Here is a 25,655-nt window from a genome sequence, read left to right as displayed (position 1 = left end):
CTCCCAAGGATGAACCAGACTACAATTGTTTTTTTGAGGTCTTGGCTGATTTCTTTAGATTTTCCCATGAGTTCAAGCAAAGAAGCACTGAGTTTGAAGGTTGGCCTTGAAATACATCCACAGGTACACCTCCAATGGACTCAAATGATGTCAATTAGCCTATCAGAAGCTTCTAAAGCTATGACATCATTTTCTGGAATTTTCCAAGCGGTTTAAAGGCACAGTCAACTTAGTGTATGTAAACTTCTGACCCACTGGAATTGTGATACAGTGAATTATAAGTGAAATAATCTGTCTGTAAACAATTGTTGGAAAAAGTAGATGTCCTAACCGACTTGCCAAAACTATAGTTTGTTAACAAGACATTTGTGGAGTGGTTGAAAAATGAGTTTTAATGACTCCAACCTAAGTGGATGTAAACTTCCGACTTCAACTGTAGATACATCGAGTCATTATTTTTAACTATTTTGAACCCTGGACTCAACTAATCATGGATCTGAATAATTCGATTCAATGCAATTACTGGCAGGCTACATGGCAGACAATTAAAAAAAAAAACATTTTTGGTTTGCTTCTGCCCTTGAAATCAGATAAAATTAAGTCTATACCAAATTGCTGCTGTAATGTTTATCACAGGAATACCTTTGCATAGCTACAGCCCTCATGGATAATAGTTAAGAGTAAAAACTGTTTTGATTGCACAAATTGAATGAGACTAATGCTTTTAGAGTATATCGTGTTTTAGGTTCACTAAAATGATGGATAGAATTAACAGGGTATCTTTATTTGGCAGTTCAGCACTCCATCAGCATATAGCAAGCACTTTATTTTCCTCTACATTTTAATATACATGACCTTGAACAGCAATCTTCTGTTCACTATACAGAGAATGGAATACATATGCTCCTTTGTATGATGCATTTGTACATATTTGAGAGGCCTAAAACAGGACTAAAATATGGCCCCTGACTAAAACTGCTTTGGGTGGCAAGTTCAGAGCAAAATATCCATAGGCTATCTATCACCTTTCCTTACTGTGGTTATAAATCATATATATTTAAAGTTAAAGAAACATGATTAGGAAGACAAATCAAACCGTTTAGAACAATATATTTAGCTAGATAAGCAATCTGTGCCATCAAGACCTAGGGCTGGGCTGGATTAAGAATGACAGTGTAAAAAAAATACCAGGACTCAAACCCTAGTTCCTGTGACAATCAGTCAAACCCCTCAAATATTACACCAGAGGTCCAAAACCATTAGGCTAACAAGGTTGGTAGTGGTGGTACTATGGTTGCTACACTTACCCCAATTGTAGGCCTACAGAATATCATTCCTCTATTTATCTGAAACCTACAGCATGAATGACCCACACTTATTTTGCTTTTCTTTGTGTTTTCCTAGGAGTGTTGTCCTGTCCACATCCTGCCTTTTTGTTCCCATCATCTGACAAAAGATCTTTCTCCTAATTTCTTTCTTATTTCCTGTTTTCGTCCTGTTTTCCTTCTTTGTGGACGTTATTTACATGCCTCACCAGATGAGCCTTCTGAGTGAATCCTTTACCACATACTGAGCAGACATGTTGTTTCTCTCCTGTGTGAGTCCGAATATGTTCATTTAGGTGTCCCTTCTGATAGAAGCTTTTCCCGCAATCACCACAGCTAAATGGTTTCACTCCTGTGTGAGTCAGTATGTGTGTCTTTAGGGCTGCCTTCTGATTGAAGCTTTTCCCACAGTCACCACAGCTAAATGGTTTCACTCCTGTGTGAGTCAATATATGCTTCCTTAGGTGCCCCTTATGATTGAAACATCTTCCACAGTCACCACAGCGAAATGGTTTCTCTCCTGTGTGAGTAAGCATATGCCTCCTTAAGTCTCCCTTGTAACTAAAGCTTTTCCCGCAGTCACTACAGTTAAATGGTTTCTCCCCTGTGTGAGTCCGTATATGTTCGGTTAGGAGCCACTTCTGATTAAAGCTTTTTTTCCCACAGTCACCACAGCTAAATGGTTTCTCTCCTGTATGGGTTCGAATATGTTCGGTTAGATGTCCCTTCTGAATGAAGCTTTTACCACAGTCTCCACAGCTGAATGGTTTTTCTCCTGTGTGAGTCCGTACATGGTTGGTTAGATGCTGCTTGCGTTTGAAGCTTTTCCCGCAGTCACCACAACTAAATGGTTTCTCTCCTGTCTCTGCTGTATGAGTCCTCATGTGCCTGGACAGAACCCCTTTGTATTTGAAGGTCTTGCCACAAATGGAGCAGGGTTTATCCACGTGACAGAGTCGGACATGGGCCTTCAGTTTACAGGTGGAGTTGTAGTGTTTTTTGCAGAATCTGCATTCCCTGGGTCTCATCTTAGTGAGAGTCAAATGCCTCTGCAGGTCAGCTTTCAGAGCAAATGTTTCACAACAGTCACGGCAGCGTTGAGTTTTTATAGACGTGGTGTGGCTGGAGTCATTGTTTTGATTATTTAGGTGGGTCACATTGCTAAAAGGTTTGAGATCCACTAGTTTAGAGTCACGATCTCTGTTCTCCACAGTCTGGGTTTGGGGAAGAGTCAAGGACTGAAGTGGGTCCTCCTGATCACATTCACTTTTCACACAAGGAGTGAATTTGAACTCTATGATATCAGCCTCCATCCCTTGAAGCTTCTCTTTCTCCTGACTGGTACAGAGTTCCTCCTGTTCCTCTTTAATCTGTGTGGGCTCTGGATCCTCCTGCCCCAGTCTCGTGCTCCACTCCTGCTCACAGTGCTGCTGCTCAAAGGGAACCTCTTCAGAGACAGCAAGAGAGAGCTGCAGGGAGTCTGGAGGGAAAAATAAAGGAGCAGATATTATCTATACAGCCTTTAGAGATCAGGGTTGGGGTCAATTTGAATTGAAGTCAGTAAATTCAGGAAGTAAACAGAAATTCCAATTCCCAAAAAATAATAACTTGAATCCATTTTCAATTACCTCTTCTTAGTCTTACACGTACCCCCCAAAATCATGTCTCAAAGCAACTTCAAAAGTCCACTATGACAAGATACTTGTATTCAGACCCCTTCACTTTTTCCACATTTTGTTACGTTACAGCTTTATTCTAAAATTGATCAAATGAATGTTTCCTCACTCTATAAACAATACCCCATAACGACAAAGCGAAAACAGGTTTTTAGAAATTTTAGCAAATGTATTCAAAACAAAAAAACATACCTTATTTAGATAAGTATTCAGACCCTTTGCTATGAGACTTGAAATTGAGCTCAGGTGCATCCTGTTTCTATTGATTATCCTTGAGATGTTTCTACAACTTGATTGGAGTCCATCTGTGGTACATTCAATTGATTGAACATTATTTGGAAAGGCACACTCCTGTCTATATAAGGTCCCACAGTTGACAGTGCATGTTAAGAGCAAAAACCAAGTCATGAGGTCGAAGGAATTGTCCGTAGAGCACCAAGACAGGATTGTGTCGAGGCACAGATCTGGGGAAGGGTACCAAAAAATGCCTGCATCATTGAAGGTCCACAAGAACACAGTGGCCTCCATAATTCTTAAATGGAAGTTTGGAAGCACCAAGACTCTTCCTAGTCAGGATCGAGGGAAAGATGAATGGAGCGAAGTACAGAGAGATCCTTGATGAACATCTGCTCCAGAGCACTCAGGACCTCAGACTGGGGGTGAAGGTTCACCTTTCAACAGGAAAAAGACCCTAATCACACAGCCAAGACAATGCAGGTTTGGCTTCAGGACATGTCTCTAAATGTCCTTGAGTGGCCCAGCCAGAGCCCGGACCTGATCTAACATCTCTGGAGAGACCTGAAAATAACTGTGCAGCAACGCTCCCCATCCAACCTGACAGAGCTTGAGAGGATCTACAGAGAAGAATAGAAGAAACTCCCCAAATACAGGCGTGCCAAGTTTGTAGCATCATACCCAAGAAGACTCGAGGCTGTAATCTCTGTCAAAGGTGCTTCAACAAAGTACTGAGTCAAGGGTCTGAATACTTATGTTTCCATTTGCTAAAATTTCTAAAAAACATTTTTTTCTTTGTCATTATGGGGTATTGTGTATAGATTGATGAGGGAAAAAAATTCTTAATCAATTTTAGAATACTATAATGAAGTCTGGTTTAACAGCAATGCGTCAGTGTCTTTTATCCTGGCCATGCATTAGCCAAGTAGCCCATCAATGGAAGGTTTTTAAATGGTGTACTCGTAAGAATGCCTTGAAATATGAGATTTTTTGCATAATTCACAAATCACATAGTTACCTGCATAGTTCATTTTCCTTGTTCAATTATCCATCCCATTTTCAAAGAATGCGTCGTCTGATTACCAAATAAGCACTCCTCCAAACTTATTTTAATTATTCAGTGCTATAATTCCATATCAACGGCAAATATATCTTTGCTATTGAAAACGTGCTGTTAGGTTCTAAATAAACGGAGTAAAAACTCAGACGACTAGTAAAGCTCAAACCAAGTTTATTCACCCACTGGGTCACACAGCTGCATAAGACAAAGACATGTTCCCACCAGTACAAGTATTTATACCCCTTTAGGTGAGGTCTCCTTTTCTCTAAACATGACATCTTTGTTGCTAGGCAGGACGTGGGTAATAAACTGTTCCTTGTCCCTTCATGTGACCTGACCTCTGCCCCCATTCCTCACTAATCCGCAGCTATCCACCCTTATCAGTGACCACAACCATGTGATTTACTAAGTAAGGGAAAAGGCACTCAAAGCCCATGGCTCATATGCACCCTTAATTGACCCCAACATATACATTCCTCCTATATATAAACATTAACTTCTGGTGTAGCAAGTATTTCAAATTACAAACCAACAGTGCCAAATTTCTAGAGTGCAAATGTGATGCGCAAAGGCATTTAGGCCTACATGTTGAAGCCAAATAGAACATTGTAGACTGTAAACATGACAAACATATTAAGCAAAACTGGATTAATTTAACTGTTGCTATTATTCGTTACGGCATGCTATTTAATAAACGCTATCAACTTACAATGGGCTATGAAGAGAATATTCTGTGCCCTCCAGCCGAATTGGAGTTGATAACGCAAAGACCATCAATAACCTACAACCTACACCGGACTAGGACGAGAATATTCCAAAGCCCTCCAGCAGAATTGGGGTGGATGATAACGCAAAGACCATCAAAATCCTACACAACAGCATGCAGTCATAAGCCAAGGAGAACGAGTGAGTGATCAAGCCCTCGTCACACCCTCAACTTATTTATTCATCAAAACCCAGCCCTTCGGTTGTGTTCCCTTGCTCAGACATTGCAAGCATCAATCAATGGTTGCGTGACCAGCTTTGACTGAGCCATAGGGCAGCAGATTGCTATAACATAGGGTGCTCTATTCGTAAATTCACTCTCGAGTGTCAGAGTGTGTTCTGGACTATCAGTAAATTCAGAGCATGGTCAGATTGTCCGTTCGTAAATTCTGAGCTTTTCAGTCTCAGAGTGCACACTGGACCCTCTGGCTGAGGAGTAGGATCGATCAGAGTGTTCTGACCTCAAAATGGCAGTCAAACACCCAAGCTAACAGCTACTTCCAGGCACAAATGAGAGAATACCTCACTCCGACCATTTTACTCGTCCTAGCAGATCTGGTTAGAGTGTTTTCATGTTATCAAGAGGGTTTAGTGGCAAACTATGAAACTTGACAATGTTGCAACGGGTTGAGCCACACAAAAATGTATCGGATGGCTCCATCCAGGATATTTCAAGCTGGCTGTGGAGTGAGCTTAACTCTGTTACACTCACCCCTTCTAAACTCTACACAGCGAGCTACCCCGGCCATTGATCTGACTCCAACTGACGATCCGGGTCACAGGCATCACTGTAACGGAGGTCAGTGTGCTGCTAAAAGCTTAGCTTCTTCCACTGTCCAACTGCCCATACTGGGCTCGAACCAGTGATCCTCTGCTTCGCAAACCTTGTGCCCGCACTCCTTGATAACGTTCCAACAGGTTGAGCCAGTCAAAAAGGTACCTGTTGGATGGCTCCATCCACGACATTTCAAGCTAGCTGCAGAGTGAGCTTACGGCACATTCTTAACTGCGTTACTCTGGCAACAATGTAATTACGTTTCTTTTGCCGATGTTTACTGATACCTGTCATAACAACTGGGTACTAGGTCGTTCATATATTCCTCAATTATTCTGCGCTGTGGCACCCTCAAACCACAGTATTCTTATATTGGAGTAGATTGCCAGTGCTGATACGTAAAATACCAATCCAGGCATCTGACATGCATCAGCAACTTCTGACCAGGGAAACACTAGCATTATCCATTTTTTTTGTGACAGCTATACGAGCAGAGATGTAGAGGCGAAGCGAGAGGGTCGACTCTGCCCAAAATCTGTCTGTGCGAAATCAAGCGTTAGGCAGACCAAGAGTTTTTGTATGGGGGGGTAACGAGTGTCAAATTTGGTCAAGATAAGTGAATTGCTATTTTGATATATTAGATCAAATAAGCCTAACCTAAGTTCCATAACGCTTAGGTTGTTACGCATGTACTGATATGTGTAATGCACGTGACATTCCAGCAACTCTGCGCAAAAATATTTTATATCGGAGTTGCGCCTGTTGTTCACACGCGTATCTGGTCTCTCATTGGCTAGAATGTTCCCACCTGATCTCGCCGCCTGCCTTTTGCGGACATGTATTTCCATTGTTAGAGCGGTCAGCCGACCATCTTGTCAATATAATCACAAATCTTTGGTGAAAGTGATGACCCTTCTGCTTCACTTCCATATCCTTTCCCATATTGTTGTGAATTGGCTTCAAGATAACGAAATTCATGAAAACGCGCAGAGGTCATTTAAGATCAAATTATATTTATTTTTATGGATGAATTTACGTCTAACAAATGCCTTTTTTGAAGATTTTCGATTGCGTTTTCATTTTCTTATGACAAAAATCCTCATAAAAGGCATCTGGTAAAGTAAATTCAAGAACTAGGGTCTATTTTCCTAAATTTCCACCTGACTGACATGCCCAAAGTAAACTGCCTGTTATTCAGGCCCAGAAGCCAGGATATGCATATAATTGGTAGCATTGGATAGAAAACACTTTGAAGTTTCTAGAAATGTTAAAATAATGTCTGAGACTAACACAATTGATATAGTAGGCGAAATTCCAAAGAAAAACAAACCAGATGTTTTTTTTTGTTGTTTTTTTTAGCTCCCAGGCTCTTATAATGGAAAGCTATGGGTTCTATGTAATTCCAGCTCCCAGATTGCAATTCCTATGACTTCCACTAGATGCCAAGTCTTTGTTCATTGTTTTAGGCTTGTTTCTTCAAAAACGAGCAAGAATTGAGTTTTTGTACAAAGACCCCAGGTTCAAAATCAGTCTGTTGGCGTGCGGTGAAGAGCACGCCAATAGACTGCGCACTTACTAAATTTACTTTCTATTGAACATACTTCTTTCCATATGAAATATTATAGTATATTTACATTTTAGGATACCTTAGGATTACATAGAAATGTAGTTCGACTTGTTTGAACAAAGTTTATCGGTAGCTTTTTGGACTGCTTTGTCTGCATGTTGAACGAGTGGATTACTGAAAATCGATGGCGCCAACTAAACAGACCTTTTGGGATATAAAGCCCTATTTGCACAGGAGTAGTATAACCAGAGAACGTTGGTGATGCAACGATTACCCCATAATGTCCTTATTCCAGAGGACGATTTGGACGGGATTAGTTTGTTCAAAACTGGCCCCTGTAATTTTACTTTTTTTAAATAAATTGATCGTTATGCAGAAGCCTGGAGGTTTTTATTCGAGGAATTAGAAGATATTTCAACATGTCCAGGCGATAGCAGGCTACACTGATAACTCGAGCTTGGCTCACAAGTTTCTAAGCCATAGCAAACCATCTATGGTATAGTGTCGCCATAATATTTGAATTGAGGAAGTGATCATAATCATTATTTTAGCGATCAGAAGGTAGACGTCCAAAATGTTCCCCAAGCCTGCAGATGAGAGCTTGCACTTGATGGTTTTAGGCTAGGATTTGAAAAATATACAGTACCAGTCAAAAGTTTGGACACACCTACTCATTCCAGGGTTTTTCTTTATTTGTACTAAAACTATGAAATAACACATATGGAATCATGTAGTAACCAAAAAAAGTGTTAAACAAATGTATTTATTTATTTTATTTCACCTTTATTTAACCAGGTAGGCAGGTTGAGAACAAGTTCTCATTTACAATTGCGACCTGGCCAAAATAAAGCAAAGCAGTTCGACACATACAACAACAGAGTTACACATGGAGTAAAACAAACATACAGTCAATAATACAGTAGAAAAATAAGTCTATATACAATGTGAGCAAATGAGGTGAGATAAGGGAGGTAAAGGCAAAAAAGGCCATGGTGGCAAAGTAAATACAATATAGCAAGTAAAATACTGGAATGGTAGATTTGTAGTGGAAGAAAGTGCAAAGTAGAAATAGAAATAAATGGGGTGCAAAGGAGCAAAATAAATAAATAAATAAATAAACACAGTAGGGGAAGAGGTAGTTGTTTGTGCTAAATTATAGATGGGCTATGTATAGGTGCAGTGATCTGTGAGCTGCTCTGACAGTTGGTGCTTAAAGCTAGTGAGGGAGATAAGTGTTTCCAGTTTCAGTGATTTTTGAAGTTCGTTCCAGTCATTGGCAGCAGAGAACTGGAAGGAGAGACGGCCAAAGGAGGAATTGGCTTTGGGGGTGACTAGGGAGATATACCTGCTGGAGCGCGTGCTACAGGTGGGTGCTGCTACAGTGACCAGTGAGCTGAGATAAGGGGGACTTTACCTAGCAGGGTCTTGTAGATGACCTGGAGCCAGTGGGTTTGGCGACGAGTATGAAGCGAGGGCCAGCCAACGAGAGAGTACAGGTCGCAGTGGTGGGTAGTATATGGGGCTTTGGTGACAAAACGGATGGCACTGTGATAGACTGCATCCAGTTTATTGAGTAAGGTATGAGAGGCTATTTTGTAAATGACATCGCCGAAGTCGAGGATCGGTAGGATGGTCAGTTTTACGAGGGTATGTTTGGCAGCATGAGTGAAGGATGCTTTGTTGCGAAATAGAAAGCCAATTCTAGATTTAACTTTGGATTGGAGATGTTTGATGCGAGTCAGGAAGGAGAGCTTATAGTCTAACCAGACACCTAGGTATTCGTAGTTGTCCACATATTCTAAGCAAGAACCGTCCAGAGTAGTGATGCTGGAAGGGCGGGCAGGTGCGGGCAGCGATCAGTTGAAGAGCATGCATTTAGTTTTACTTGTATTTAAGAGCAGTTGGAGGCCACGGAAGGAGAGTTGTATGGCATTGAAGCTCGTCTGGAGGGTTATTAACACATTGTCCAAAGAAGGGCCAGAAGTATACAGAATGGTGTCGTCTGCATAGAGGTGGATCAGAGACTCACCAGCAGCAAGAGCGACATCATTGATGTATACAGAGAAAAGAGTTGGCCCAAGAACTGAACCCTGTGGCACCCCCATAGAGACTACCAGAGGCCCGGACAACAGGCCCTCCAATTTGACACATTGAAATCTATCAGAGAAGTAGTTGGTGAACCAGGCAAGGCAATCATTTGAGAAACCAAGGCTATTGAGTCTGCCGATGAGGATGTGGTGATTGACAGAGTCGAAAGCCTTGGCCAGGTCAATGAATACGGCAGCACAGTATTGTTTCTTATCAATGGCGGTAACGATATCGTTTAGGACCTTGAGCGTGGCTGAGGTGCACCCATGACCAGCTCCGAAACCAGATTGCATAGCGGAGGTGCGGTGGGATTCGAAATGGTCGGTAATTTGTTTGTTGACTTGGCTTTCGAAGACCTTAGAAAGGCAGGGTAGGATAGATATAGGTCTGCAGCAGTTTGGGTAAAGAGTGTCCCCTCCTTTGAAGAGGGGAATGACCGCGGCAGCTTTCCAATCTTTGGAAATTATATACTTTCTCAATTATAGTGGATTTATCGGAGGTGACAGAGTTTCCTATCCTCAGTGCTGTGGGCAGCTTGGAGGAGCTGCTCTTATTCTCCATGGACTTTAGTGTCCCAGAACTTTTTGGAGTTTGTGTTGCAGGAAGCAAATTTCTGCTTGAAAAAGCTAGCCTTGGCTTTTCTAACTGCCTGTGTATATTGGTTTCTAACTTCCCTGAAAAGTTGCATATCACGGGGGCTGTTCGATGCTAATGCAGAACGCCACAGGATGTTTTTGTGTTGGTTAAGGGCAGTCAGGTCTGGAGAGAACCAAGGGCTATATCTGTTCCTGGTTCTACATTTTTTGAATGGGGCATGCTTATTTAAGATGGAGAGGAAGGCATTTAAAAAAATAACCAGGCATCCTCTACTGACGGGATGAGGTCAATATCCTTCCAGGATACCCGGGCCAGGTCGATTAGAAAGGCTAGCTCGCTGAAATGTTTCAGGGAGCGTTTGATAGTGATGAGTGGAGGTCGTTTGACCGCTGACCCATTACGGATGCAGGCAATGAGGCAGTGATCGCTGAGATCTTGGTTGAAAACAGCAGAGGTGTATTTAGAGGGCTAGTTGGTTAGGATGATATCTATGAGGGTTCCCGTGTTTACGGCTATGGGGTGGTACCTGGTAGATTCATTGATAATTTGTGTGAGATTGAGGGTGGCTGGGGTGTTAAGCATGTCCCAGTTTAGGTCACCTAGCAGCACGAGCTCTGAAGATAGATGGGGGGCAATCAGTTCACATATGGTGTCCAAAGCACAGCTGTGGGCAGAGGGTGGTCTATAGCAGGTGGCAACGGTGAGAGACTTGATTTTTGAGAGATGGATTTTTAAAAGTAGAAGTTCAAATTGTTTGGGTACAGACCTGGACAGTAGGACAGAACTCTGCAGGCGATCTCTGCAGTAGATTGCAACACCGGCCCCTTTGACCATTCTATCTTGTCTGAAAATGTTGTAGTTAGGGATGAAGATTTCAGAGTTTTTGGTGGACTTCCTAAGCCAGGATTCAGACACGGCTAGGACATCCGGGTTGGCAGAGTGTGCTAAAGCAGTGAATAAAACAAACTTAGGGAGAAGGCTTCTAATGTTAACATGCATGAAACCAAGGCTATTAACGGTTACAGAAGTCATCAAAAGAGAGCACCTGGGGATAGGAGGGGAGCTAGGCACTGCAGGGCCTGGATTCACCTCTACATCACCAGAGGAGGAGTAGAATAAGGGTATGGCTAAAAGCTATGAGAATTGGTCATCTATGACGTCCAGAATAGAGTAAAAGGAGCAAGGTTTCTGGGGGCGATAAAATAGCTTCAAGGTATAATGTACAGACAAAGGTATGGTAGGATGTGAATACAGTGGAGGTAAACCTAGGCATCGAGTGATGAGAGAGATATTGTCTCAAGAAACATCATTGAAACCAGAAGATGTCATAGCATGTGTGGGTGGTGGAACTGAAAGGGTGGATAAGGTATAATGAGCAGGGCTAGAGGCTCTACAGTGAAATAAGCCAATAAACACTAACCAGAACAGCAATGGACAAGGCATATTGACATTAAGGAGAGGCATGCTTAGCCGAGTGATCATAAGGGTCCCGTGAGATTCAGACAGCGAGCAGGGCCATAGGTAGCAAGCTGGCAGAAGATGGAGGGAGGTCTGTTTTTAGCCACCTCGTGCGTTTCCGTCTGTAGATTAGTGGGGGTTCCGCGTGGTAGGGGGACCAGTCCAATTGGCAAAATAGTTATATACTGCTCAAAAAAATAAAGGGAACACTTAAATAACACAATGTAACTCCAAGTCAATCACACTTCTGTGAAATCAAACTGTCCACTTAGGAAGCAACACTGATTGACAATAAATTTCACATGCTGTTGTGCAAATGGAATAGACAACAGGTGGAAATTATAGGCAAATTAGCAAGACACCCCCAATAAAGGAGTGATTCTGCAGGTGGTAACCACAGACCACTTCTCAGTTCCTATGCTTCCTGGCTGATGTTTTGGTCACTTTTGAATGCTGGCGGTGCTTTCACTCTTGTGGTAGCATGAGACGGAGTCTACAACCCACACAAGTGGCTCAGGTAGTGCAGCTCATCGAGGATGGCACATCAATGCGAGCTGTGGCAAGAAGGTTTGCTGTGTCTGTCAGTGTAGTGTCCAGAGCATGGAGGCACAGCCAGGAGACAGGCCAGTATATCAGGAGACGTGGAGGAGGCCGTAGGAGGGCAACAACCCAGCAGCAGGACCGCTACCTCCGCCTTTGTGCAAGGAGGAGCAGGAGGAGCACTGCCAGAGCCCTGCAAAATAACCTCCAGCAGGCCACAAATGTGCATGTGTCTGCTCAAACGGTCAGAAACAGACTCCATGAGGGTGGTATGAGGGCCCGACCTCCACAGGTAGGGGTTGTGCTTCCAGCCCAACACCGTGCAGGACGTTTGGCATTTGCCAGAGAACACCAAGATTGGCAAATTCGCCACTGGCGCCCTGTGCTCTTCAAAGATGAAAGCAGGTTCACACAGAGCACATGTGACAGATGTGACAGTCTGGAGATGCCGTGGAGAACGTTCTGCTACCTGCAACATCCTCCAGCATGACCGGTTTCGCGGTGGGTCAGTCATGGTGTGGGGTGGCATTTCTTTGGGGGGGCCGCACAGCCCTCCATGTGCTCGCCAGAGGTAGCCTGACTGCCATTAGGTACCGAGATGAGATCCTCAGACCCCTTGTGAGACCATATGCTGGTGCGGTTGGCCCTGGGTTCCTCCTAATGCAAGACAATGCTAGACCTCATGTGGCTGGAGTGTGTCAGCAGTTCTTGCACGAGGAAGGCATTGATGCTATGGACTGGCCCGCCCGTTCCCCAGACCTGAATCCAATTGAGCACATCTGGGACATCATGTCTCGCTCCATCCACCAACGCCACGTTGCACCACAGACTGTCCAGGAGTTGGCGGATGCTTTAGTCCAGGTCTGGGAGGAGATCCCTCAGGAGACCATCCGCCACCTCATCAGGAGCATGCCCAGGCATTGTAGGGAGGTCATACAGGCACGTGGAGGCCACACACACTACTGAGCCTCATTTTGACTTTTTTTAAGGACATTACATCAAAGTTGGATCAGCCTGTAGTGTGGTTTTCCACTTTAATTTTGAGTGTGACTCCAAATCCAGACCTCCATGGGTTGATAAATTGGATTTCCATTGATGATTTTTGTGTGATTTTGTTGTCAGCACATTCAACTATGTAAAGAAAAAAGTATTTAATAAGATTACTTCATTCATTCAGATCTAGGATGTGTTATTTTAGTGTTCCCTTTATTTTTTTGAGCAGTGTAGTTATAGTGGCCCAAGAAAATTGTCCAATAGACCTATTCAGATAGCAGCCGATAAGACAGCTAACGATTAGCAGGCCGCAGATGGGCGTTCAGGTTACATCGCGACGGAGGGGCCAGTTGGATAACTCCCTCGGGCAGATAACGTCGGTAGTCCAGTCGCGAAGGCCCGATGGGGCTCCGCATCGGCAGTAAAACGGGTCCGGATAGGTGATTGTAGCCCAGGAGTGGCTGTTGGAACTCTTCAGCTGGCTAGCTCCAGAATAATTGATGTTAGCTCCGGGACCGACGTTAGCCAATAGTCACTCGGGTAGCAGCTAGCTAGCTGCAAGATCCAGGTGTAAATGTCCAGAGCCTGCGGAAGAAATCCGGGGATATGGAGAGAAAATAGGTCCGGTATGCTCTGGTCTGAGTCGCGCTGTACAAAACTGGCGATAGCTTTTCGAGTTAAGGGATAGCTGATGACCACCAACCGTGGCTATCTGAACTCCAACATTAGCCAGTGAGCTGGTCAACCTCTGGCTATCTTCCGTTGAGGATTTTAGATGAGGTAAATAATACTTTTTTTTTTGTTAAATTGGTGAGGCGGGTTGCAGGAGTGTTTTGAGGTTGAGTTTTTGGAAAAAAATATATAAAAAGATATGTGAAGAAAAGAGATGTGTGTGTGTGTATATATATATATATATACATACATACACACACACACGGGACACGACAAGACGAAGGACAAAGACGTCTGACTGCTACGCCATCTTGGATTGGAAGATTTGGAAGAAATCAAAATATATTTTATATGAGATTCTTCAAAGTAACTGCCCTTTGCCTTGACAGCTTTGCACACTTTTGGCATTCTCTCAACCAGCTTCACGAGGTAGTAACCTGGAATGCATTTCAATTAACAGGTATGCCTTGTTAAAAGTAAATTATTTTTTAGCTTAGTTGGTCAATTTGCAGTGTACAAATTAATTATTTTTCTGTCTTCCCGGCCATGATTAAGCTGACACCTGCTCGTCAAACATCTCATTCCAAAATCATGGGCATTAATATGGAGTTGGTTCCCCCTTTGCTGGTACAAGAGCCTCCACTCTTCTGGGAAGGCTTTCCACTTTCCCTTCACTGGAACTAAGGGGCCTAGCCCGAACCATGAAAAACAGCCCCAGTTAATTATTCCTCCTTCACCAAACTTTACAGTTGGCACTATGCATTGGGGCAGGTAGTGTTCTCCTGGCATCTGCCAAAACCAGATTAGTCCGTCGGACTTCCAGATGCTGAAGCGTACTTCATCACTCCAGAGAACGGGTTTCCACTGCTCCAGAGGCCAATGGCGGCGACCTTTACACCACTCCAGCCGACGCTTGGCATTGCACATAGTGATCTTAGGCATGTGTGCGGCTGCCCAGCCATGGAAACCCATTTCACGAAGCTCCCGACAAACAGTTCTTGTGTTGACGTTGCTTCCAGAGACAATTTGGAATTTTATGTGCTTCAGCACTCGGCGATCCCGTTCTGTGAGCTTGTGTGGCCTACCACTTCGCAGCTGAGCCGTTGTTGCACCTAGACGTTTCCACTTCACAATAACAACACTTACAGTTCACCGGGGCAGCTCTAGCAGGGCAGCAATTTGACAAACTGACTTGTTGGAAAGGTGGCATCCTATGACAGTGCCATGTTGAAAGTCACTGAGCTCTTTCAGTAAGACCATTCTACTGCCAATGTTGTCTATGGAGACTGCATGGCTGTGTGCTCGATTTTATACACCTGTCAGCAACAGGTGTGGCTGAAATAGCCAAATCCACTAATTTTAAGGGGTGTCCACTTACTTTTGTATATGTAGTGTATTTAGCTGGCTTCTAGCCTAGTGTTTGATATGCAATGCGATCTCCTCGGAAGTCTCACGCATTGGCTGTGAGACACACTCCTTTGACCCTCTTCTCACACTCTCACAGCACACCTCACGCATTAAAAATACTGCTTTTATTTTTCTAATTTGTCCACTGTATAGTGAGCACATACATTTTTCAACTGTCCTCCAAATAGTTTCGAAATCGGAGCATGTGATCTCATCTGCGACGGCAACTTAACATCACGAGCGAAACCTCTAATTGTCCTGTCTTGCCACGGCACTTTGAACCGTGACACATTAAAGCATTTCATTGGTCTAGGTGCAGCAGGTAACCTAGTGGTTAGAGCATTGGGTCAGTAACCGAAAGGTTGCTAGATCAAATTCCAGAGCTCACAAGGTGTAAATCTGTTGTTCTGTCCCTGAACAAGGCAGTTAACCCACTGTTCCTAGACCGTCATTGTAAATAAGAATTTGTTCCTTACTGACTTGCCTAGTTAAACGAAGGTTAAATTTTTTTTCTATAGTTATGTAAGGGATCAACAGGATTGGATACATGTTTTAAAGAAACACACCTCAAGATTAGAGTGGAGCTGAATGGAGAGAGCGAATGTTCTCCGCTGAATTTATTTAACTAAAAGGAGCATGTACAATGTTGTCAACTAAATTAGGTTGCTGGTACTCCCATCCTTATTGCAAAATGCAGCCTTTTGACAGCATGTACTAGTCGATTTGATCACATTAGTCCCCTAATTTGGTGATTGTCATTTAGGCTGTGACAATTTAAAAGCAGCAGTGTGTTTTAACAGGGAAGTTTTGTAAGGTGACCTGATTTGTAACTATAAAAATAAGTGTGTTGTACAGCTTGTGAACCTAGAAGTGTCAATTTCACCCCTCAAAAATCTACAAGTAACAAAGTCGTCGAAGTTTGAGTGCTCATTTAAATGTTCAAAACATCCTGAATACACCTGACCTATGGTTTTTATTTCCCACCCTGGTCATAGTTTAGGCCTGTGTCAAAATACGTAGAATGGCAGGAAATTCGCTGTAAAAAAGTTAAATATTCCCTAGTCCCCAGTAGAGGGGTAGTGCCAGGGGGTAATGAAATTCACATCGCAAATCTCAAGCTTTTTTCAAAAGTTGGCAGCCCTGACAATGCAAACTCTTCTAGCTATGCCAGGAAACATCGGGCAACATCCGCTCATTGGTATGGATGTATCCAATTAATGTCAATAGAAAGAAGCTTAAACACACGCAAATGTAGCTACTGGCTGCAGAGGTCGTGACTGTATTAGCCGTAGCTAGTTGGCTAGCTAGCAAGCAAGGGGCAAGAACGTTGCCAGCGACCATGGAACATAGCTATAGAACGAACTGGGCAGCGTCCATGAATATCAAACTAAACGAACGACTGGGTCGCGTCTAGCAACCAAAAGATGAGAAAATTCATTATCTTGTAAAAAAAATATATATATATATATATATATATATATCCCGCTTATATACCACAGTTGCCGAGTAAAACAATACTAAAGTACACTTACCGGAAAAAATGTATATATGTATATTGAAAATTTATATAAAATTTATATAATTTATATTTATAATTTATATATATATAAATTTTTTCCGGTAAGTGTACTTTAGTATTGTTTTACTTGGCAACTGTGGTATATAAGCGGGATAAAGGCCTGAGTTGTGTACATTACCAGCTTGGGGAAAATTTGTCGGGCGTTTATCCCTTACATAATTACATAACCCTAGATCCCCTGGTAGATATCTACTAGCTACATACTAACCAATTCTACTTAGTTTTATCTTCGGTGTGATCTGCAGCAGTCTCCGTAGCCGATCATTCTCCTCCTTGTACTCTGCCACCGTTTTCTCAACTACCGCGGAAATCTCCAGGGCAGCCGCCGTTAAACGTTCATTTAAAAACACACGAAACGACTGTAGTTTAGACATTTCCGACTGAGTGAGGTGGGTAGTCGGCCTATTCCGTCCAGTCAGTAGGTCTTGAATCCGCAAGGAATGTTCATAACCAAAACAAACTAGTCTCCAAATCTACTTCCTTTCTCTTCTTCTTTGGGTTTCATGGCGAACGACACGCAAAATGCGTATTGTCGCCACCAAATGGACGGGGGTGAAACATTTACAAAACAAAAGTAAACTCCACAGGGGAAGGGAAAATTAAGATGAATTCACACAAACTCCCCAAAAAGTATTAATTAAAAATATACACATTCCCATTCCTTCAGTCATTCGCAAACTCAAATACCCTGCTCAGTCTCTGGGGCCTGAGTGGGTGGGACTGCACAAGACAGTAACACACATGCATACTCCCAGATGTTGTTGGTGTACCAGCCATACAACTATTAACAAGTTTACAATGGCAGACATCCATTTTCCTTAACACAAATACACATAAGCTGTTCATGTGATGTCACCATTACTCACTCGTTACAACATATGCTTTTACCAAATTTATTCAAAAACTCATATTTTCTTTCTCCTAGTAATCATCTTTTATGCAGTGCAAGTGAAATGGATAATCAAACACGTCCTCTGTTGCTGCATTGAATAATATAATTGCCATGCAATCTGATATCTTGTGCTTTCTGTCCATTCCTTTGAAGAAAGTGAATTATCCTACAGGAAATTCTCTGAAGGATGAGGAAGGGATCCTGCAGGTTGTCCAGAGGAAAATGGCCCTGAAAATCTTGTAGAATTACCTACAGGAATCTTACCTACAGGATATCCCACTGTATTTTGGGGCCAATTCCTGCAGGTGGTCCTTCAGGAAAAAAATCCTGCAAGATTTATTTGACGACTATCTGCAGGATTGTTTCCCTGCAGGATTCCTGTAGGACTTTTTTTGTAAGGGCAATTAAAACATTTTGCTCCTTGGCCATTCTCTTCATCTAAACTAAATCTAGTTTTGTGGTTTTCGTCTTCTTTTGTGTTTAACAGCGGCTGGTGCACCCAGAAATGTACAAAGCAGCCAGACCAGTAGTAAAGGAAAACAATAACAAATTAAATCCAGGCAAACAGTGGTTATCATAACATCCTAGACTGGCTAGTCAGTTGGTTTGCTAAGACAACTAAGAGGCTAGTTAACTAGCTAGTTAGCTATTGTTTTTATTTTAACAAGAACAGAAGAATTGGCTTGGAAATGGCACAGATCTCCCGAGTGGTTACTCCAAGGTGGACTTTTCCTGTAACTGAGGTGCAGTGACCCTTTGGAGCCATATCCAGCATCACCCAGGTGGGTGCTACACGATGTTTGAGGAGTACCTTACCACAGGGCCTACAAAGAGGCTGGGGATGGCAATTCATTCACTTGAAATCAATTAGTGAACACACAATGTCAGGACGAGGCCAGTAAGCTGTGGTCCACCTTCCTTATCTCCCACAGTGATTAGCCAACCCTTACCATCATGGCTCCCATTTCTGGCCATTTTGGCCAGTACCGGGCCCAGCTGAGTTATGTAGGTAAAGGCGAGGCCCCTAACAGAGTGCCTTCGAAAAGTATTCAGACTATGTGACTTTTTCCACATTTTGTTACATTACACCCTTATTCTAAAATGGATTAAATAGTTTTTTTCCCCTCATCAATCTACACACAATACCCCATAATGACAAAGCAGAAACAGGTTTTTATAAATGTTCGCTAATTTATAAAAATAAAAACCTGAAATATCCCATTTATATAAGTACTCAGTACTTTGTTGAAGCACCTTTGGCACCGATTACAGCATTAAGTCTTCTTGGGTATGACGCTACAAGGTTGGAACACCTATATTTGAGGAGTTTCTCACATTCTTCTCTGCAGATCCTCTCAAGCTCTGTCAGGTTGGATGGGGAACTCTGCTGCACAGCTATTTTCAGGTCTCTCCAGAGATGTTAGATCGGGTTCAAGTCAAGGCTCTGGCTGGGCTACTCAAGGACATTCAGAGACTTGTCCCGAAGCCATTCGTGCATTGTCTTGGCTGTGTGCTTAGGGTTGTTGTCCTGTTGGAAGGTGAACCTTCACCCCAGGTCCTGAGCAGGTTGCTCCGTTCATCTTTCCATCGATCCTGACTAGTCTCCCAGTCCCTGCCACTGAAAAACACCCCCACAGCATGATGCTGCCACCTCCATGCTTCAACGTAGGCATGGTGCCAGGTTTCCTCCAGACGTGATGCTTGGCATTCAGGCCAAAGATTTCAATCTTGGTTTCATCAGACCAGAGAATCTTGTTTCTTTAGGTGCCTTTTGGCAAACTCCAAATGGGCTGTCATGTGCCTTTTACTGAAGATTGGCTTCCGTCTGGCCACTCTAACATAAAGGCCTGATTGGTGGAGTTTTGCTGGACACAGTTAAAAAATTGCCATTTAAAAGCATTTTGTTGTGTTAAAGCCGGAATTTAAAATGGATTAAATTGCGATTTTGTGTCACAGGCCTACACACAATAGCCCATAATGTTAGATTGCATCATCTGGGGATCTGTTGGGGAGGTATGCAAATTGGAGTGGGTCTACAGTGTCTGGGATGATGGCGTTTTGTAATAGTATTCCACGGTGTAATAGGATTCCACCTTCCTCCTATATTGTCCTTTTGATGTCTCGTCTGAGGTCATAGCAGGCTTTCTTGTATGCATCCCTGTCCCTGTCCCGTATTGAAAGGTGTCCAGGTGATCCTGGAACCTGTGGTGCTGTGAAATGATGGATGAGGATTTGAGGGAGCACCTTAAGAACATAAATGAGTAAGTGTTCTTTACACTTCAATTTGACGTGTCGACAGACGTAAGGTGGCTTAGTAGAGGTAAATTCCTGCAGAGATTTAGGGATCTGTTATTTGAAATCAAGGAGTTTCTGGCCTCAAAAGATGCAAAATATGAGCAGTTGCAAGACAAAGTGTGGCTGTTAAATTTAGCTTTTTTGGCTGAATGAGCTCAATTTTGAGCTGCAAGGAAAATACACAAATATTGTTGAAATTATTAGCTTTATGACAGCTTTTAAACAAAAATTGAAATTGCTGTCCTCACAATCGCAACGACATGAACTGAGGAATTTCAAAAATATGTCAGAGCTTGAAAGTCAGGGAAAAGCACCAGCACTTTGTGACTGTGGTCGATACGTTGAACATTATCGCAGACTTTGACCGACGCTTTCAAGACTTTGCGATCTTGGAACCTGTGGCAACATTTATGTGTTTATGTTTGGTGTGGAAGTTGATGTTGACGAAATTGCAAAAGAAATTGCATAATTTCTTCACATGGAGGCATCAGCCGTCGAGAGGGAAATTTTGACTCTGCAAAGCGACCTACAAATCAAATTGAGGGCATCAGGGGAACACTTTCGGAATATTTATCATGGAGGAAAAATATCCAAACATGAGAAAAGTTGCCATGTACTTGACAGCGTTTTTTTGGATCTACCTACCTTTGTGAGTCAACATTTTCAGACATGAAGATCAAGTCAAAATACCGGTCCACTCTAACAGATGATCACCTGGACACCTGCTTGAAGATAGCAATCAGTAGCTACAACCCAGACTATACAAAGCTTGCTGACAGCATGCAGTGCAAATCATCCAATCAATAAGGTGAAATGTTATTTAACTTTGGCTAGGGGAGGGGGCGGGGGGTAGACCGCATTAGGAAAAGGGTGGGAAAAGTAGATTCTATCTAACTGAAGTCTGGGCACCCTTGCTCTAGCCTTTAGACGGATATTTCCTCTAAACCATGGTTTTTGGTTTGGATACGTTCTTATAGTCACTGTGCGGACGACATCATCTATGCACTTATTGAGGAAGCCCGTGACTGTTGTGGTAAACTCCTAAATGCAATCGGATGAATACCGCAACATATCCCAGTCTGTACTAGCAAAACAGTCTTGTAGCATCGCGTCTAGTTCCTCCGACCACCTCAGTATTTTGCACATCTTTGTAAACAGGAAGCAGGAGAATGGAGTGTAGGGATGGGTACCGAAACCCGGTATTAAACGGGCCCCGGGGCTAAATTATGAAAGACTGTAGTATTGATAAGCTCCGATGTTATCAGTTCTGATTTCAGTACTGGATAAATTAAGAAAATACATGTCCTATTTATTATTGCTAACCTAAACATTATCTTGCACATTTTATCTCACCAACCGCTTCTAATTTGCAATAAGATTAAGACATTCGTCTATGATGCATTTTAGCTATTCCCAATCCAGAAGAGAGATCTCTCATGCGGAGCCTGTGTCTCTCACACGCTACAACACACACACACACACACACACACACACACACACACACACACACACACACACACACACACACACACACACACACACACACACACACACACACACACACACACACACACACACGAAAGACCCTGCTCTTAATTAGTGACGATGGCGGAGAGAACTAAACGTTCAAAAGTGTGGTTACACGTCACTAGAGTCGATGCTGACAATGCTCGTTGCCACAAGTGCAACAACACTTTTGCTTGTAAGGGCGGAAACAGGAGCAATCTGTCCAAACATCTATCGAAAGTGCGTCATGTACAGGCAGAGAAATGTAGTTTGACTGCATAGCTCGTAGTTCATCTCTCGTTGTCCGATCAACATTAGATATGTATGCTAGGAGCCTAGAGCCCACACAGAGTTAACTAAATTATGTGAACATGGGTTCATGATCAAAGTAACCACTAGCCAGCTGATTGTTTAGCTATGGGTGCGTTCATAAATTCAATCACCCATTTAAAGATTTTGCAACTTGTTTGTTAAAGTTGCAGCTACAATGAAGCAACCCACTCCTCCCTCTAATACTGCTGGTCCAAGACAGACAAGCCCAAAGGCCCTTCACTCTGGCAGCTAGTGGGAGGATGACTGAGGAGAGGGTGAATGAGTGCCACCTAACTGTGACCAAGTTCGTAGTGAAAGGCCTACACCCCTTTGCAACAGTGGAGTCCAAGGGCTTTAGGTAACAGTCTGTCAGTATTTATTGAATTGTATTAATTTTTAGGATATAGTAGTATAAAAGGGTTGTATGTTAGTCCCATCACTCCACAATACAATACACAACACAATAATGATAATTCAACACATGAAAACTATATTTTTTACTGTAGGGAGATGAGCAAGGCACTCAACCCCAAATATACCCCTCCCCCAAGCAGTTACATCAGTGACACATTAATTCCTACCTGGTGTGGTGTAGAAAAGGCCAATGTGATCACTGAGCTGAAGGACGTGCCAAAGCTGGCCATCACATCAGATGGGTGGACCAGCCTCTGTCAGGACCACCATCTCACTGTTACAGTGCACTACACAAGCCAGGGCAGTGTAAAACAGAAGGTCCTCCACACCAGGGCAATGTAAAAATCGCAAACTGGCGAAGTAGTGGCAGGAGATCTCAGACATTGAGATAGAGCTGAGCAAAGATTGTAGCTGTGACTGTTGATAATGCTGGCAATATGGATGTTGCCATCAAGAGGCTACACATCCTAAAAATAGGATGCTTTGAGCACACATTGAATCTGGCAGACCAGAAAATCTACAAAATAACTTCCATTGATAAATGGGCAGCCCGAATCAGCAGTGGTCGTGTGGTTCAAGAGATCCTCAATGTCCAAAACAGTCTTGAAGGAAAAGCAGCAGCTCCTTGCTGGTTTTTACATTTCTAACATGAGTCAATAACCCCTAAAAGAGGAATGTTTTGGTTTTTATGACGGTAATTATAAGCCAATTCATCAGTTTAAAAATAAAAGAAAACACTAAATCAGACTTCACCTCTGAAGTGATCGAGGTACACCAAATATGCTCTACACAGGACCAATAGTTATTCAACAGTCACTGTCTGAGACTAATGTAAAGACTCTGTCATAAGAAGCTGTGCAGCCAAGGCAACTAGGTTCTAGGTTCTTAAAGTATTATTTATTTAGAAATCCGTGACTCTGCCCCTAAAACCAAGCATACCACGAGGAAGACCGTTATCGGTGTGAAGCGTATCTCCGGTCTGATCTACGAGGAGACCCGCCATGTCCTGAAGGTGTTCCTGGAGAACGTGATCCGTGACGCTGTCACCAACACCAAGCATGCCAAGAGGAAGACCGTTACCGCCATGGACGTGGTCTATGCTCTGAAATGCCAGGGACGCACCCTGTACGGTTTCGGCGGTTAAACACACTGTTTTCGGCACTTCAACATCCTAACTTGAAACTAAAAGCTCTTAAGAGCCACCCACATCCGCTTCAAAAGGGCCAATTCCATATAGTGGTTGGTATGTTATTGGAATATTGTTTAGGTATGCTATTTGGTAGGAAAGCATGAGCCAATCCGAGTGGACAGGGAGCATTAATGACAGGACTCTGTTCAGTGCAGCCTTTACGCACAGAGTGAGGCCTATGTGTGACAGTGCCAAAGTGGGCAATTCTAGGATCAGCGTTATTTGGAGCAGCAATCATGCCCCCCCCACACTTTTTGAAACACACAATTCCCCATCCGTCACAGAATGTAGGCTATAGAGAAGGGGGAGGGGAGGCGAAGGTACCGTGCACACAATTGTCTTTGTTCGGGAAGCCCGCCTCTGAGTGGAAGGCTCTTTTGAGCGCAAGAGCTCCACTGGGCAAATGGCAGGGAAAGCAAGGGTGTGTCCATGGCAGCTGAATTTGCTTAGCTTCCTCTTCATAAGACAGGTAAGCGCCCTCCACCCCCTCATTCGTTTCTGAGAAGCAACGAGACATCAACATCATGCCCGAGCCAGCAAAGTCCGTGCCCAAGAAGGGCTCCAAGAAAGCTGTCACCAAGACCGCAGGGAAGGGCGGCAAGAAGCGCCGAAAGCCCAGGAAGGAGAGCTACACCATTTACATGTACAAAGTCCTGAAGCAGGTCCACCCCGACACCAGCATCTCCTCCAAGGCCATGGGAATCATATTAAGTTGAATGAACTCGATCCATGTTATTTGACATGAATGAATTATGTACAGCACTTTGTGATATCAGCTGATGTAAGAAGGGCTTTATAAATACATTTAGACCAAGTCAGAAAGGTTCACATTTTACCTTTGGATTTACTAGATCAGAGTTCCCTTAACAGAAAAGGTATTAGGACAGCAGGAATCCATTGATTTAAACATCAACGGTTTGCAAAATAGCTCTTATTAACAGAATTGCTATCAACATTGCAGGTACGTCCTGGTTGCTGCATAGACTTCATAAGGAACTAAATATTCTCATAGTAACCGTGATGCTGAAATGGCCAGTGCCTCTGCCCAGTTGGCAAGGGCTATTTCCCGTTTGAGGCAATTTTGACATGCTATAGGCACAGTTCAGTACACCCCTCATCCAATAGACCCTAGCATCTATATAACCCCCCATCCCCCCCAAGAATTCTCACAGAAACCACTTTATTTCCTCCACTTTCCCTGGTCATCTGTGGCATCTCCACTTTTTAAGTCACTGCAACAAAACGATTGTGGAGGTGCATTGATGTAATATATAGTCCTTGAGAATAAGTTATATTGGATATATAATGTAATGGCATCTCAAATGTTTTTTTTTACAATCCATATACCAGTAGGAGAGCGTACAGAAAAATAATGCACTAGGTTAGAGAGAACAGTTGCAATCCATTTTTAATCAAGTAGTACCATTTGAAGTGACCCTCATTTTATACTTCACAAACATACATTGTCATGACGTAGTGTTCCAAATCTGCAGTAGACAAAAACCATCTGAAAATGTGCAGGTCAACACCAAATGGTTAAGTGATTCTGATTTCAGAGCAGTCAGATTAAGTAATAGTGAAATACATTTTAACAAATGAAATAGAATATCATATCAAATGTAATGTGAGCATTGCATTGTGGAAAGCAATGACTTTATAAAAACATGTATTGCAATGTGCAGCATTTATTTGTAGATGAAACACTGATTAAGTTGGGTGAAAAAGTAACTGTATGATTTGGTGTACTCTACTTGAAAATGTGTTTGGAGTTTTGAAAGCACTGCCTATTTGCTGATCTGTTGTTATTTTCTTTTTTACCACATACTTGGGGAAATGGCACCAGTTGAGCGATGATGGCTCTCTGTGGCCATTGTGAATAGTACTTCAGATCCAGCAGATGGTGCTCAAATGCCTCCCTACGTGGCTTGAATGATGAGTTGACTTATTCCTTATAGCTGCTAATGAATTTAAGGCCAGTGTTGGCAATATGACTTCTGATCCAGCAGGAGGCAATGAAATCCCTCCCTATATGACTTGACTGACCAGTTAGTTGTCTGACTCCTTATAGCTCCTAATGATTTTAAGCATAGTGTTGGCCACATGCCTTCTGGTCCAGTAGGTGGCGGTGAAATCCCTCCTTACACAAGTTGACTTATTCCTTTGAGCTCCTAAATGAGGCATAGGGTGTCAACAGTGCATCTCGGCTGAACCCTGTTCTGAGCCCTTTTCTTCACTTAATTCGAGATAATTCCGGTCTTCTTCATGTCCTCTTCATTAGTCCCTCTGCATGTCTTCCTTCCTGTCTTGCCAC

At 42.9% G+C, this 25,655-nt stretch overlaps 1 protein-coding gene across 1 annotated transcript; it reads right to left on the bottom strand.

Annotated features, from left to right (window-relative positions):
• Positions 1 to 206: 206 nt before the first annotated feature.
• LOC106584925 (zinc finger protein OZF-like) lies at positions 207 to 17,217 on the bottom strand. Its single transcript, XM_014170623.2, has 2 exons — positions 16,945 to 17,217; positions 207 to 2,805 (listed from the first exon to the last, which is right to left on the bottom strand). Exons 1-2 carry the CDS (start codon positions 17,108 to 17,110, stop codon positions 1,478 to 1,480), a joined length of 1,494 nt encoding a protein of 497 aa, XP_014026098.1. The 5' UTR covers positions 17,111 to 17,217; the 3' UTR covers positions 207 to 1,477.
• Positions 17,218 to 25,655: the final 8,438 nt, after the last annotated feature.

This window comes from Salmo salar, chromosome ssa02 (genome assembly GCF_905237065.1).
Source record: "Salmo salar chromosome ssa02, Ssal_v3.1, whole genome shotgun sequence".
NCBI lineage: Eukaryota > Metazoa > Chordata > Actinopteri > Salmoniformes > Salmonidae > Salmo > Salmo salar.
The sequence above is the reverse complement of the archived record's forward strand: the minus strand, read 5'-3'. Positions and strand labels throughout refer to the sequence as shown.